The 17,320-nt window shown below is 45.1% G+C and overlaps 1 protein-coding gene across 1 annotated transcript in view; it reads right to left on the bottom strand.

Annotated features, from left to right (window-relative positions):
- Positions 1-16,343, bottom strand: part of T265_09528 (hypothetical protein) — a gene marked incomplete at both ends in the record, with an annotated part of 46,312 nt that extends 29,969 nt beyond the window's left edge. The window contains 4 exons of the mRNA XM_009175625.1: positions 8,833-8,976; positions 10,764-11,108; positions 14,139-14,400; positions 16,095-16,343. Of these exons, the coding sequence (XP_009173889.1) occupies positions 8,833-8,976; positions 10,764-11,108; positions 14,139-14,400; positions 16,095-16,301 (958 nt within the window). The remainder of the gene's footprint in view (positions 1-8,832; positions 8,977-10,763; positions 11,109-14,138; positions 14,401-16,094) is intronic.
- Between the last annotated feature and the right edge of the window lie 977 nt (positions 16,344-17,320).

The following is a 17,320-nucleotide window of genomic DNA, read 5'->3' as shown; positions in this document are numbered from 1 at the left end:
TGCACATCCCACCGCAGCAGCCTCTGGATCACCAGAGGTGCGTAGCCGGAAGCGAGTGGAGACTGACGGGGCGGTTAACTCAGTCACTGTGCTTGCATCTTGAATTCTTGTTTCTGAGACACAGCACACATCAATGCCAAGCGAGTCCAGTGTGAGTGTAAGAGCAGCTTGTTGTCCTGTATGTGAAGGAGAAAGAAGGGAGGCGTCATTAGTAGCCTGTTTTCGCTACCCGCCCTGCAGCAAGTAAAGCAACCCGGCTGATGGCACCACGCGACGGCCGATGTAGCATGAGTTTATTTGTATATGTGCGATTCATGGTTGTATGTGTGCTGGGTTACTGCCAGGGCGCCCACACCTAGACAGGAGGACGATTAGGGTCCTCAACCAAAAGCCTAACCGCAAGGCAACGGTGTTTGGCGGGAAATGCAAATGCATCACCATTTCTACGGAACAAGTCGCCACATGTTCCAACGCCAAACCTGGAGGGCCAGGAGACTGTGTTCGTCAGACTTCTAACCATTGACCAACCTGGTGTGAGAGACTGTGAGTGTCGCGGGACACTATCCAGTATAGCTCGATGGATCGCTGAGGTGCGCAAACCGTCACACCACGTAAGGTCCAGTCTCTTCGTGACGGAAAAAAATATGGAACGCTCCACGATTTTGCGTGTCATCCTTGCGCAGGGGCCATGCTGATCTTCTCTGCATCGTTCCGATTTTAGTATATGTACCGCCGAAGCGAGTACGACTTACCGAAATACACTCATTTACAAATTAATTTGGTTTTGCGAGAGACCCACCTGGAATCCAGCTGAATCTCTCATTTGTGATGTCTCCAGGCAACTGAATGTGCTGCACCAGGCCGCCTCATGCTTCAGTCGCTACGATATTCGAGATATCGCGATACATGTATATTCGAAATGCACTACTCACAAGGTTGCCTACTTGGTAAGTCTTGCTGTATCACAACGGGTGACCCTAATAGATCGAACTGTTTCTAACATCCCTTGCATTGAGAAATATTGTGTATTTTCCCACAAGCCTCAACTCCCAACTTGAGTGCACAGTCGTGAATAACACAAGCGTGGGTCCCACTTGACCGTTTGCATCCCTCCACTCTGAATCCTTTATCAAAACTCTACTCAAAATCGAGCCATCGTGCTACCGTTCGCTCGGCTTCGAGAATGTTAAAACAAGAAGCTACTCACTCGATAATGTCAGATCACCAGGGACAACGCTTTTCTCCGGCAACTTTAATTGATGTTGTAATCCCAGTCGTTCACTATAGTATGAGTACCTGAACATTCGTTTCGATCTACGTTATTCGGTGGGAACAAGCTGCATTAAATCCACTGCTGGAGCTGCTCCATCAGAAGAAAATAATAGCCTCCGAAATTGGGCGACGCCAGGAAGCGTTAGTCCTGGCAACAAAAACTGTTATGATATGTGGAGAGCAATTCAGGAGCTCTGGGTTCAAACCTCGTTCAAAGGTCACTGATCTAGATGCAATCAGTCATGAATTCACAGGCCTGAAAAATCCGGTAACACTTTGAATATTCTTGTAACACAGACAAGCACCACCACCACAAGTACCACCATTATCAAGCACGTCCTTTGCAGCGAGTGGTGAGCCAATGAAAGCTTAACGACACAAGCTGCTGGCAAAATTGTGTACCAGTCTGCTACAGATGTGTTGAGTCAATGTTTCATCAGTGGGAAGAAACCTGAGAGCTGAAGAATCGCCAAAGTAACTTCTGTGTCCAAGGAGATACCGACTGCCTGTATATCAGCAGTTCTCATACAGTTGGTTGAACATACAAACCAGCTAGCTTTCCGAAAATCGAATTCTACACTAGATGCCTTCATATACTTCGAATAAGGGTTCTTTACCACCTACAAGAAAGGTCACAACGCAGTGATTTTACTATACAAACGTATTTAACAGTGTTAGTCGCTCTTCACCGATGGACGCAACGAGCAATGTTTGATCAAGCTTGAGCACGCCCAAGTAACCGAATGTTTTATGACCCGCCCAAACAGGCATTTTTTTTGCAACGACCCACCTGTTGCTGATTCTTTCTACTGATGATCATGTTGACACCGGTTGTGTCTATCGCTACTCTTTTCTCAATGTTTCATAAGTTATTACCTTCCTCTCTTCAGGTCACCGTAATCCTTATGGCTTCCGAAACCGCCTGATGCGAAATACCTCGGAATCACCGTAGCTGACGATCCTAGCTGGTCACCTCAGATTCATACTGTTTTTATCAAAGTTCACCAACTTGCCTTTCGCACCGAGAGACGTATGACACCATCCGCTTCCTAGCTAAAAATCTGTTATTAGACGTATTCTTCCCAATCGAATGTACCATTCCCTTGTCACATCTTTGAAGAAAGTTGCTGGGTCACTGAAACACGTCTATAAATGCAAGGAAACCTCTCCATGAGTATCTTAGCTTGATTTTGTCATTTGAAAAAAATGTCAACACCTGCACCCAGTTATAACTCATACGGTATTGACTTCCCGTGGGCCATCCGAGAACGAACGTTTACCCACGAGAACTATCACTTACCGAAGTTGTGTGGTTCCCTATATGGGCCGACATTTTGCCGGCGCTGACTCATCACACGATTCGACCTCATCATGCCTTCACGTGTAATTCACTTCTTTTGGACTGCGTCCCCAGTACTTTGTAGATTGCATGCCCACTTTTATAAAGCCCCTACGAGTTTGTACGCTGAAAATTCACCTATCGGAGTGCATAATGCTATTCTTGGCTTGAAAAAAACTATAGCTCTGACTTGACGAAAGATGTCTTATATCATTGACCCAACACCCTCTTGTGCGTCACGAATAGCTCCGATATAGTCGTAACAACTTGATTTCGACGGAAATTAGGACATGTCAGTTCGTCACTTGCATGCCTTAGTCGTGATGTTAATTTGGGCGCAAAAAGTAATGACAACGGTGACCCCTTTTATTAACCTTGTACCAAACATCATCTGTTGTTTAGTCTTACGGTGCACCCTCGTCCCAAGAACACATCCAACACATCCGGACATTGTATGGGTGATTGACAGCCTCATCTGTGACCTTGGCCTCATTTCACCAGCTAAACAGGGCGCTACACATCTAAAATGGGTCAGGGCATGATAACGATAGTTTGTCTGTGACTGAACACATCACTAGTTGTTCGAACTCTGAAGTGACACTATATAATGATGGCTTCTAAGCGGAGCTGTTTGTCTTTCGCAGGAGAAATCAGGGTTGCGCGTCTTAGCAAAGAAAAACATTACCAATGCTAACATTGTTGGCTGGTGACTTCCGGGCCACCGTGAAAATCACACAAAGGGCTTACTGAAGGTACCGAAAGACCGTGAATGAAAGTGAGCTTTTTCGGTAGCTCGGTTGGTAAGTTGTAGGTCGACGATTCCAGTCCATCTCCAGGCATCTCTTTTCGTACATCCTACGTAAAATTAGGCTCCTTATTTCAAAATACATCAATGAACCACTCGTTGAAAACTGGTTCATTTAAGAAGGCATATCTTTCCAGGACCGGAGAAGACATAAAACTGTCAGTTTACACAGATCAGAATGCAACGTTGATATTTAATGCTCCCGTCTAGTTGTAGATCCATGTGTAAACTTATAGGACCAAAAAACAGAGTTTCCGTATCCGAGTAGGATTTCGACCCCGTTTTAGACAGAAACCCTAATAACACAACAACTTGTGTTCGAAATCAGTCTAGCGGCTTTATGGATAAATAGCCAGAAAACCAAATTCACACACAGATATCAGCTACCGTAGCGAGACTCAGTTCCTGAATGTCTATCATTCTTCAATACACAAGCTGAGCCAACCGATGTTTCACTCAAATCTCCCTATTCGCCTGAAGAACTAGCTCTCCAACTAGCGGTAGAGCAGCAACATGAGCCACAAGTTAGGAAGGCGTACGAAAGCTTTCTGTACAACGGTGTACCATTGGGCTTATCACTGGTAACAACTGGGATAAGACAACCAGTAGTATGTGACGCTGGAAACGCTGTTTCGAGCACGTAGGAATCCCTATGGATCAGAAAATTGTCACGGCCAAGCCTAGATACAAAGTTCTGCACCTCATCGGACTCGGGCAAGTTAGGCGTGAGCTTGCGTGGGGAAGAAACGTAGTGCAACCGCAGATCCAAAAATGATAGAGATCAGTGCAGTCGTGAGTGCGGGAAAACTGCTTTAGCTACTGCGCAAAACAGTGCCAAGAGATCATCTGTTAGTGAGATAATCAAACACTAGCGTCTTGACCAACGAGTAGAATAGTTTCAACAGTAATTCTGCCGGCCATCTGCTTCTGTAATCATATCTTCCACGCGACCCGCCTACATGCATTGGTCTGTCAGCCTAAATGACCTGTTGGTTTATAGAATGTTGGGTCTTTCTGTCTTGAAACACCACCGGACCGTAGGGTCCGATAAAATTCAACCTCCAATATTCAAAGACGGTAAAATAAACAAATAAATCGTTCTCGAGAAATATACTCATTTGCAAATCAATTTGGTTTTCACGGGAGACTCAACTGAATCTCCCGTTTATGATGTCCTCCAACTGAATGTGCTGCACACAGGCCGCCTTATGATTCGGTTGGCACGATATTCGAGATATCGCAGTATATATGTGCACAGGGGAAACTACTCACAAGGTTGCTGAACTCTTGGACAGCCCACGACCGGTTTCGCCCTTCTTGGGGCTCATCAGGTAGCCGTAGTCCAGTTCAAGTAGATCATAAGGTTGATGGAAACTCGGGGACAGCGCCTACCTGATGAGCCCCAAGAAGGGCGAAACCGGTCGTGGGCTGTCGAAGAGTTTTCAGCAACCTTGTGAGCAGTTTCCTTTATGAAAATGAATCGTTCAGCTTTAACACCTTCCCGGTGCCTGGATGCCATGCCATCAGAAGGAAGCACGAGGGCTGGGATACTGCCAGGTTGCCCAAACCTAGACAGGAGAAGTCGAGAGGTAGAGGTCAGGTTCCAAACACAGGCCTTCCGGTCAGTAAATTCGCGCTCTAACCACTGAGCTACCTGGCCCTTGAGCCATCTCAAACACGGAAGTGAGCCCATCTTCCGTTTTCACCAAATCGTTTGAACTTACACAGAAACAAGCCGAGCTGCAAGAGAGTGAGGCCAGTCATCTGCCTTTATTAAAAAAAAAATTCATCCGAAGTAAACGCCTCAACCAGTGGCGTAAAACTGGCACCGGTTATAACATGGTTACTGACCTCCCTGATAGCGCCACGCCCAACTCCGGAACGCCGGACGCGAATTGGGGCACCAGGTGGGCGTGCACTGATTACATCTGTTCACTGCGTCACATGCTTGAGCAAGGCCATACAGAGCAACAACCGATAATCGCTATTTTCATCGAATTCTTTGACCTTGTGGATTAGGCTGCTTCGATACAGAGAAATGCCGTCGACGTTTGTCGACATATTCCTTTTTTCTTGTTCCAAGACGTTAAGTCGTGTTGGATCTTCTTATGAACAGTAAAAAAACTCCCGGCAACTAGTAAAAACCAACCCCGTTTCGATTTTGGGAAAATTTTGTGACGGAGTGCATAAACCGAAAACGGAAATGACACTCCGAGAACGATTAGTGAACTTTGACTATGTAAAAGTTGCAATGTCTCTTTTATACCACGTTGATCGACGGATAGGAGTCTCTAGGTCATCGGTTGGGACGCGTGTAGCGACCTGTATCTTAAAATTTGAACTATGGCGGTCTCAAAAGGACAAACGCTGCCTCACAGCAACACTTCTAGTTGAGGATCTATTGTGCACGGATGGGCTCCTAGGAAATATCTGGGCCCATGTTCAACCATGAATTCCACGACCATGAATAACCACACTTTATAGCAGCCACCGCGTGATGATATGTTACGGCAATTGACACCGGTGTTCTCAAATTGGTGTTTCTGTCAATGATGATCATGACGAAAACGATAATGAAAAACGTTAGACACACGATTATCGGTGAACAGCCATGCATAGTTTCAAGTTGTTTTCAGCAATCAGGCTCGTGTGCATCATCGAATCCCACTGACACAAACAAATGGTTTTATATCTCCCACAAGATGAGCTTGAAAAACCAACATTGTTATTAGTATTATTCAGCCTAGAGGGAGATAGCCATTCACTGGACAGGATAAAGCTACAGTCTTCATATTGTGCAGAGGTTAACGTAAAACAGTGCACACATTTGTGAAAATCCTACGCAAGAGAGACAACCAGACGTCGAACGCGATTAGTTGCTGCGAGTGACAGATTCCGGTCTTAAAAGACATTTTTACTGCCACATTAATGGGATAGTGAGTGACAGTCTAGTGACTTACGCCATCTTCTATTCATAGCTGGAGAAATACTCATCTGGGTTATTAATCGAACGATAGATTAAGGCACCGAAGGAATTAAAAAGCTCCTAAGTGAGCACTGGTGAGATGGGAACGAAAATGTAGGAAGCCCGCCACTGAAATTCACGTCCAGGCACCCGTTTTACGCTCTGGTGCACATCAGAACGAAGCTTACATCGATAAAAGCTTGAGGAAGTTCGGCAGAGAAATTTGGACCCATTGGGAAGCATCGTTTTAATATATGAATATGGTAACTTCCAATAGGCCCCCATAATCCAAAGAGTTCGAGATGGTTCGGTGATTACAGCACGAAATTCCTGACCGGAAAGTTCATGGTTCGAATCCACCCACCGCATCTCCACTGCTAGGCTTGAGAAACCTGACAGTATCCCAGCCCTCGAGCTTCCTTCTGATGACATACTGGGTGTTACAGCTGGACGATTGGTTTATTATCATAATGCAATCGGGATAAGTAGTAGGCGAAACACCGCGTGAATGTTTAGCAGAAGACGCTTAAATATCATGGTCTGCAAGAAAGCCAGTAGTCAGGGTAAGCTTGTTTTGTGTGCCTTACTAATTCCTCGTCAGTGGAAGGAGTTGATTCATCATTACACAAACATGACAAATTAGCATCCAGCAGTGTTCACACCGAATGTGCGCGGGTTCATAAGGGCGATTTGGTTGTAGTGCGTACGCATTCAGTGGCTTGCGAAAGACTAGTAAACATACCGTAAGAACCACCGGATGTTTATAATGGTGAACTGGTACTGCTTCACTACACCGTCTACTATCGTGTGCCGTGATACCCAGCGGCGGCCAAAACAGAAATGTAAAGGCGCTGTTGGTTAGATCACACAAGCCTTCCTTCACTCCCCCTCCGCACGCACACACACACACACACAATTGCAGGAACGATTTTAATCAGTAATTTAACTGTGACAGCATTTATGTAGTCCGAATTCACCTTATCAGGGGGAATCGTTTCGATGAATTAAATTCAACTTTGGGTGCGCTTTGGGGCACATTTCTAAAGGCAGTTACAAAAGCAATACACAATGGAAATTCACAAAGTGGTCCAAAAGTAGGGATAGCCAGTGGTCGATCCGGGTGCGAGGCTGACTATCACCATGTGGATAGATAACTTCGACCGTCCAGGGGACAGCAGACTGCGGTAGGTATATAGCTGTAGCAGACATTCATCATTGCTGTGCATATCCATCTAACCACGTAGTCAAGCTTCAACAGGCTAAATCTTCACGTATAGTATACGACATAACACCGCACCATAACAAGATATTCAAGCCATCAAGACAGACCAGATTAAGGCTATCATTGGGCTGCAGGGCGTAAGAGGCAATAATGAAAAAAGCCTCTCGTTTGCCACAAATTCCAATGAGGTTGGCAAATGAAAACTCAGAGACAGTTGCTAACAGACATATGGTCAGCTCAATTACAAATAATAACAGCAACCCCATCACATCCAGCAATATCGGGCTCTGAGTTCCCAGACAGTCGACCCGGTAGGCACATCTGGATACTGGATGAAAGATAACTGCGAGCGACTTTAGCGAATAGGATTGCCTCAGAGTGTGATATAACTTTGACCGGAGTGAATGCTGTAAACAATCAGTGCCCTTAAACCGTTACTAGTGCACCAACATAAATCTACGTAATGGATGTAGGCTTTTGTCGCCATTAGGACTCGAAGGTGAACGCCAAAACGGTATCCCAAAGTACAAAACAATTACAGCTACAGCTATTCCATTTTGGAGAAACTTCAAGGACCAAATAGGTCTCTTTTGAGAAGTGGCTTCCTCTGGAAGGGACTTGACCGTTGAAACTAAATTCATGGACCCCTCCAAAAGCACTACCTTGGGAGAGGTGGTCCTTCAAAAAGGAAATAAGTAACCAAGGCAATAATGAGTTGCAGTGCAATGTTTCCTCGTTATCTTAAACCGTGAGGTGTTACGAAAAACCAGTATGCTAAACTACGTAGCACGCTAAATAACTGTAACCTAAAAGAGCTTTCTGATTCGGTAGGACCGCGTGGGAAATGTATAGACGCCATAATCCGTTTTGGCGTCGATTTTTAATTCTAGGTCAACTGCGAAGCAGATTTCCATTGGGAACTTTTTGGGAGGCAAACGGGTTAGTTTACAAAATCAGAAGGGTTGCGAAAGAAATGAGGATGGTGCCACAAAATGTCTTCCTTAACAAAAGGGTGTTGGTTTGGAAACTAAATCACCAAAACCAACCCATGAGGTAGCATTCCGAACTGAGATGGAAACACGGACATCAATTTCGGATGCATAACCCAGTGACCAAAGGACATGAAGGAATACTTGATGAACAGCGAGCTCTATTAACCAAGGGCAGCCATCGGATACCACCATTATTAAAATGACATAGACTTGCTCTAGTACGCAGCCAAAACCTACCACCGAGAATACCGAATCCACCAATCAGCAAGTCGATGCTGTTGGCAAATGCACTGATGAGAAAAGCAACTGTTGACAACACCGCACCGGCCATTGCAACAGGTCGAAAATCGAACTGATTGGTCAAAGCGCTGACAAGCGGGCCTGGAATGGAGAGGTAAGCAGAAGGTCAGATGCTCTTGCTCGGCAAATATAATCACAATGTACTTTAGGGGAACGCCCTACCAAAAGATACTTTGATGACCATTCAAAATGGGCTACCCGTAATGGTGAATTCATCCAATAGGCGATAAGATGTAGCAGCTCCATAAAGGAAACTACCCACAAGGTTGCTGAAAGCTTTTCGACAGCCCACGACCGGTTCACCCTTCTTGGGGCTCATCGAGTGGGCGCGGTCCATGTTTCCCGTCTTGCAAAGGCATCGCAGTTAACCATGCACAGCAATCACACTAAACAACTGCGTTAATTCCCTGAGGTTCGGGGTTCTAGATAAGACTGTGCCACACTCGATTAAGCAGCCACTGACAGCCCAAAGGTCGGATATTCGATGCTTGAAAGCATGCTTGGATCCATACTCGTTTTCAGACAGTAGCGGAATACGCTCATTCGCATATCGATATTGATTTAAACGGATGATCCAACTGAATTCCTGGTTTATGAGTAGCTAAGTCAATCTGTTCTTGACCTCGACTCAGATCTAACTGACTGGCATAAAGTTCTAAAACCTAGTCGAATCTCAACTCTACGACTGCCGCCGGTTAACCGATCGAACGTCCCATCAGAAGCTATCTTCTGAAACGGAGGCCACCTAGAGGAACTAAGTTTATCCCTGGATTCAACTGTTTGTCTGAATTGGTTTCCTAATAGCCATTTCTGATTCACAATGGTAGATTTCAAACAAAGATGAAACAGGAGCACCATGCTTCTGAGCAAGAGAAAGGCAGTATTTGTTGTTTTTAAGCTCCAGATAGCTCAGTGGCTCAAATCCAATCCCGACATCTCGACTGCTTCTGCCTACGCTGGGGCAACTTGGCAGTAGTTTTCGTCACGTAGCATAGCGGCTAGACACCGGAAGGGTGTTACAGCGTCCACTAATAAATTTAAGAACCTGCGATACGATAAGGCAAATTTTCGCGCTAGACACCCGAGACTCGTAAATCGATAACGAATTTAAAAGGAAGAGTGGAATAATTGCGCGAAGACAAACTGTAGCTATTGGAAAACCTACGTTCAAAGTACGCTTGCCGCTAATTTTTTCAAGCTTCCAACCGGCATTTCTGCTCGTATTTGTAAGCAGAAAAATAAGGTCGAGCGGAAGGAGTGATGAGCCGCATGTGCCTAGAATTATGTACTAAATCAAGTCTATTCAGAGATGGTTATGGATTATGAAAAGCTTGCCGAAATTTCTTATGGGTAGGGAGAGGAAGGAGTACAGTTATATTGCAATACAAGGGATGACACTAAAAGACCGAAGTATATGACCTAGGGTGTCGAGTAGGCCATATTTTAGGACAATAGGGAATTATGTTATGACCCGAAACGTCAATGATTCTGGCTCCTGCTTAGGCTAGAGTGACGAGGCAGTAGCTCAGCCCTCGCCATTTCAATACACTTCAGTGTGAATATTCACAAAAAGGACAAGGTTGAATGACTCAGTTTTAACTTTGTCATTCCACGGCATAAGGAATACAGTGAACAATGGGTCAGCTTGACACCCTTTCGGTGTCTAGCTGCCATGATACCCTAAGGAAACTTGAGGTCTAAGCTACCGTCAGGTTGTCCAAGCCCAGACAGGAAGAGCCAAGATGCTGAGGTTGGGCTTGAAACCATGAACCTTCCGGTAAGTAATTTCGCGCTGCACTTCAACGACCGAAGTAAATGAAATACGCGGTTAGTCAGTTCGCACCATGAAGAAAAACGAAACAACTTACCCAGGATCAAGTAGAGACCTAGAAGGAGAGCTCCGGGGGTGAAAAGTATAGCACGACTTTGTGTGCCAACCGCCTCGCCCAGTTCGGAAATAGGAGCGCAACTGCCAAATGTTGGCCGAAGTGGCCGGTCCCTGGTGACCACTCCCGTCCTCAGATGTGCCAGAGACCGGTTGCCCAAACTGCTGGAGGGACTAAGCACATGCAGAGAGGAGTAACCACACTGCGGAGTGAGTAGAAGACCATAGGATAGGGATACTCCGTCCACAAGTATCATACAGCAGAACGAGCCAAGGACAACCACCCAACCCCATCCCCCATCCGGTGCGGTATCAGGATTCGTTAAGTCTAAGGAATGAGCAAATCGATAATTAAAGGTGACAGATGAACGAACAAGTTACAATAGGCGTGACTACAAATTGATTGATCATAAGTCGCCAGAATATGAAATACAGGTGGAAACTAACACCAGATCCATAAGATCCGAGCAAGGCCTCCAATTTGAACTATACGATTATTAATAGTGTTTAACGCATTGCATTTTCAAGCGCGCTCAAAATTGCCATAGATTTACCGCACTGACAAAGTAATCCTGGCACCTCTGCACAACAGGTGCCTAGAAAGTATGAGCGTTGGTTCCAATAGGGAATTCTCTTCACATCCCACAAATAGACTTTGAACAAAGTTTGAATTAAACCCATTTGATAAGAACACTGTACAATCATTCAGTCTTACCAGTGCAACGAATGCTGAAACGCTTGGAATTTAATGCGAAAAACCTTCGCCGTCCAGTCGAGACCTAAAACTCTCATGATGAGCCGGATATCTATATCCAACTGTCTTGTGGTAGACTGCAACAGACTAAAATGACAAAGATGAACAACGGATATGCTGCACTCTCTACTCACAGCTCTCGCGGCACAATAACCGCGAGAACGGTCGATTGGCTCACCCGTGTCAATGGCCTGTCAATCAACCAAGCGTTCGGACGTCATCAGTGAACGTTCACTGTGCTGGTGAAGGTTAACTGTCTCACCGGCGGAACTATATTCACGGACTGAAATGCTGACAAGCCGAACCATCACATTTGAGAATATGTTGTCTTGGGAAGCTCATCACGCTCCTGTATATTCCGCAGTCCTGACCACAACAACAATAGCCTGACCGTTTACTTCTACCAATGCACAGCTTTGCTTGCAGCACGTGTGACAATGGCATGACAAGACGGAGAAATTGAAGGCTCAAACTAGTTAAGTGAATCTCGTCTGACACGCCAGTTGTGTTGAGTAACACAGACAACCATGTGCAACGATATTAGAACTACCAGTTTGAGGTCTATTTATGTTGACCAATTACCAAGAGGTCAGCTTAGACAGTCTGAGCTGTAAACTCTACCTGTTTGCTGTGATACAATGCTAACTCGACTGGCCAACCGAGATGTCCCAAAGCATCAACTACCAGAAGTTTCGGTCTTAAAAGACACTACAGTATTCGTTGGTAGTGTGAGGAGATTTGGGATTTTTGTGGGGATTTCGTCCTGTAAGTGAAGCCAATCTGTGCTGAAAAGCCGAGAAGCACTACAGTATTCGTCAACTTGCGAACGCATTACATAGTTAGTTCGCGATTTGAATTGCAACCACGTGTGTTCGAGTTGCGTAGGGACTTGATCATGGTAGTGGGAAACAAATATTGCTTCACTGTGACGTTCCGAGCCAGAAGAACTGAGCCAACGCATGTACTCCGGACAATCCCCAGTACGAGCAAAATCAAAACAGTAGGGTGAATTTCCTATGGTAAGCTGTTTTTCTAACAAGTGTTTAGGTCCTGTGGAAATACATGACCGCTGAAACGCAACGATGTTTTGAGCACGATTAGTGGCAGCACCGATCCCAGGGGTAGTCTTATTGCATTGAAAATAAGTACACTAATTCTGCCTTTTTCTACACAAATCAAACCCCGTTAGCTTTACTTTTGGAAGTTACCTTCGAATTCAAGATGAGTTCCTTTGCCGAAGTCGAACTGCGACAACCTAGGTTAAATCGGCATCAGTCGCTAAGCCTGAAAAAAATCGTTGGTGTGGTTATGGTTCAGGTCATTGATGTAGTTTTCAAATCCTCTCAGACGGCACTTGAGTACTATATTTCACAAAATTTCTGACCGTAATTAAATTGGTACAGACCGGAACAAGAACTTAAGGGGACAACTAACTCGGTCCTCAAATATCTACAGGTAGATTTCCTTTAATGAGAATACCTGACATGAGGGAACTTCAGGACAAGATACAGCTTACCTAAATCGTGCACACTATGGACTGACCTCGACTAACGCCCATGAACAAACGGAATGATGTAACACAACAGTTTATTCGTTCACTATTACTTATTCTCTTAATACTCATAGTCAATGGTCTAGAAAAAATAGAGCAGACTCTTTGGTTGCCTCCTTGTGTGCATTTGCAGTAACAAGTAAGTCGGGGGAACTGAGAGGGGTTAGCTACAAGGATTTCTAAGCACATCCCAGGTGAGTTAATATTTAGTAGAAACCCTGTCCATCGCACTCGTTTGCGACTTGTTAAACTGCAATGAGTGAAGAGAACTAAGAGTCATTCAGAGTCACAAACTTCCAGAACAATGGCCATCTGCTAAGCTTTGAAGCGGCGGACGCTACCAAATTGAGTTGTGTAAACAAGCGGAATTTGTGGCTCGAGGTGGCTCAGTGGTTAAGGTGCGAACTCACTGACAGTAAAGTCCGTGATTCGAACCCATCGTCTGCATCTAGACTGCTCTTGTCTACGCTAGGGCTACCTGGTAGTCATCATCATCATCATTATCAAAGACAGCAACATCAGTGTTGGCACTGATGCTTCACTGGTAGTATCTTTGCCCTCGTGCTTCCTTCGAGTGGCGTGGCAGCTAGGGACCGAAAGGGTCCTACGGCCGGACGATGTGGCTAGCCCCGCCTTACCTTGGGAAGGCCGACATTGAATCATGTCTACTGGACTAGTACACCTATCCGGCAGGATCTATCCGTTACCCTGCCCTAAAATTGGCATGCAACGTATGCAAACTGCTCGTGAGATATGCGACATAGCCTGGTCCAATCTATCTTGTGATTTCTCCCCCTCGTACAATGAAACGTACTTCAGAAAGAAATTGGAGACTTCTGTCTTCACGAGAAGCACAAAACATAATCTACTGACACAAGACCCCGTGAATCAACCTCATAAAGCCCGGGGGTGGACGCGGAAACGGAAAAACAGAAGGGGTGCAACTCGAGCCGAACGCACTAGTGGTAAAACTGAGCAAAGAACCGCCGATGAAAGCAGTCAGCAAAAACGTTGCACGGTCTTAATCATCAGCTACTAAAGCGATATCTTACCTGTCACCGAGCCGGTCCTATTCGGAGGGTTTCCCAATTTGGTTGCTATTGGACCTGAAGAACGGCGAACTGCTGGTTGCAAATCTCCCTCGAAGTCACGTGCGGGGACACCGACTGAAGGCGGGTGGCCGGTAAGGGAGTATTCAGATTCGGAAACATTGGTTGGCTGGGCAAATACGGGTGGAATCACCGTGGCTGGCTGCGTCGACGGTTGTTGTTGTTGTTGCTGCTGCTGCTCTTCTTTGAGTTTTTCGTGCATTTCCTGAGAGATTCGAAGATCAACAAAAGCTCGATAAGGCATGGGCAAAACGGAATAAACTCCACCATGGTAGACGGACAAAACAAAGGCCAAAGTTCACAATATCACCATACGAAAACGGTAACCACTCTCTACTGATGATGCCCTCGGATTAGAACTTCCTGTAACCGAATGATAGACGTATCATCATCGTAATCATACGAGAACGCATGTTTATGGAATCGACAAGATGTAGTTATCACCGCAATACCGTCTGTAATCTATGGAAGTATTCATCCGACTCCCTTACCAATCGCTTTGCTTGCAAAAGCAACAGAGTGTAAAACACTACATGAAGGAAACAAAACAGTTCTTTCCAGGTTAGTGATTGAGAGGGTAAAAATGTATCTACATTAGTAGATTCAATAACATCGAGAACTGCCATATCAAGTAATCACCCGTTCCAAAACAAAACATCCCGATGATGGATGTATGGCGTCTTTGTAATATACTCACCTGATAAATCAGTATTTCTGTAGCTCCAGCAAAAATAACTGAGGTAAGTCCACCAGTGACGCGCAGCAATGGCGACTAAGCCGTCATACTACTCAATGCACATATATAGGGCTTCGGTGGGAGGGGGCTTGCGATAGATAGTACAAACATGTGACTTCAAACCGAGCCGGGTGGAGTGGAGGAGTAACAGAATTGGATCGGAAGCGACGTTGTGGGATGGGTCAGACTATCGTGCACTTAGTGCCATTAATGTAAATGATGAGCATCATTTCCTAGGGACATAGGTTCGATTGGATGCTGTCGCAGCATCAAAAGACTGACACTCTGGAATGAGTCTTGCAGACCAGTGCGGCCAGACACACCATGTTTCGTTAACGAGGCCTCTTGCGCGTTATTAAGTGAACCAAGCACCTATTAGAGCAGGTGTCCTGCTGTTCGGGTTGACGTACGCCTTTGTATTCTATCCAAGCATACATACATGCATGCTGTAGTCAGCGATTGACATGATTGCACACATCACTTCGCCATTATTACCAACATTAGAGACAGTAACAGCAATGCTGACGCTGGTGCTTCACGACCGAACAATCACAAGGTTTATTCGAGGATTAAGATCACACTTAAAGCCGCAAAGTATAAAAAGAGAACTAGAACCTCGTCCAGTTTTTTTGCCAGATCCCTTCCTCAAGGGATCTAGTGCTAACGTACCACAAGCATTCTGGGTGCCCACGCCTCCAAGTGCTCAGACAATCTAGAGAAAAACAGAGGGCACAAATACCAATGACAGCGATTTGCTGCCAATCGTTTTAGCGTTTTCAGTCAAGCAAAAAAGAGTCACGGAGACCCCATCACATCCCCCACAGACAAAATACAAACTCTTTCATACCCTTCTACCAACTCACATGTTCACCAGACAGTTTGCACCAATAAAAATGAAGTAGAGAGAAAGACACTATCTTATGTCAATGAACCCGCTACAAAACATTCCAAAGTATGGGAAGCCGTAGTACGTGATCAAAATGGATTCATACAGGTTAGAAAAGACGAATGAGGTCAAAGGAAAACAAAAGTGAGTGGGACCGAATAAACATCACTTTAGCCACAAAATACACTGTAACTAGTAGTTATTGCTAGGAAATCGAACAAACAAGTGAAAGGGACATATGTATGTCAACATCCTGTGGTTAGTTTAGTCCAGTTACCTTGAGGAACAAGCGTAAGTCTTCACTCCGAGTGGTGTCTTCGTTTGCTTCGCGTTGCAGTCTTTCAGCCTCCGATTGGGTCAGAGAGCCATTGATATGATCACTAGTCTGAATATTCTCGGAGGTTGGGTCAGGTCTGCCAATAGCATTAGGTTCCACTTCTGCCATAGCAGTTGTCAGTTGGATTTTCTCACCAGAAGAGCTCATTTGTTACAGATATGTTTACTTCAGAGTGAACATGGGATTAAGAGTCATGAGGGGCTAAAAATAAATGAAGATTAAGTTGGGTTTGTGCTCAACATTCGGGGCAAAAAAGCATATAATTTAAGCGTTGCTCCCCAACGCCAAATAAGCTGATTCCGTTGATGTCGAATAGAAACGGAGTGGGTCTGGATCATCTAGGGGACGTAGTTCGAGAACAAAAGGATCAGGATTTCAGTGCCCACCGACGTTATGGAGTTGTCCTACACCCTGTCAACAGATTACAAAATGATGTTAAAAGCAGTTCACCGAAGAAATAGGCCTAGACCTGTTAATATGTGAGAATGAAGCTGCGCGTCAACCATCTGTCCCACATTTGATATGTTTTTCCAACGTTTCGCCGTTCATTGCTAAATCACCTTTTTTCGTTCCAGCACTCCATCCCTTGTCGAACACAATTTATTCACGCAAAAATTTTCACCGAACAATGGGTTGATACTTACGTTCTGAACGATTCGATACCGATCTCAATACTCAAGACTCGGCATATACCTGGGAACATTGGTTTTTTACTTCCACAAACTTCCTAGAGTCAACTGCTTCTCATTCACCAGGTGAACTGAAAAAATTGTTCACTTACATTGCTCTTAGTGTTTTCCGATTCATCAAAGACTGCAAGGACTATGAATCAGCTATCGCAACCCTGCGAGAAATTTATGTACAACCGAGAAATGAAATTTACGTCCGGCATCTTTTGAACACTTGTAAGTAGGACAGAGCTCAGAACCTTGGTCAGTTTGTGCAAAAGCTTCCTAGTTTCTACGATCCCGTATTCGAAGAGGTTAGGCTCATGGAGTGTAATACTGAGTACGCACATGTCACATACCCTAACCCATGGAAGAAACGGCCTCTCTACTCACTTTGCGTCTTCCGCAGATTTTGGATGTGCACCGGCATCTGAACGGCGGCAACCACAGCCCAATACTGATTCATTTATGAATCAGGAACTATATAACTCTGCTTCA

This window comes from Opisthorchis viverrini, assembly GCF_000715545.1.
Source record: "Opisthorchis viverrini unplaced genomic scaffold opera_v5_285, whole genome shotgun sequence".
Taxonomy (NCBI): Eukaryota; Metazoa; Platyhelminthes; class Trematoda; order Opisthorchiida; family Opisthorchiidae; genus Opisthorchis; species Opisthorchis viverrini.
Note: the sequence above shows the minus strand (reverse complement) of the source record. Positions and strands in the feature narration are given on the sequence as shown.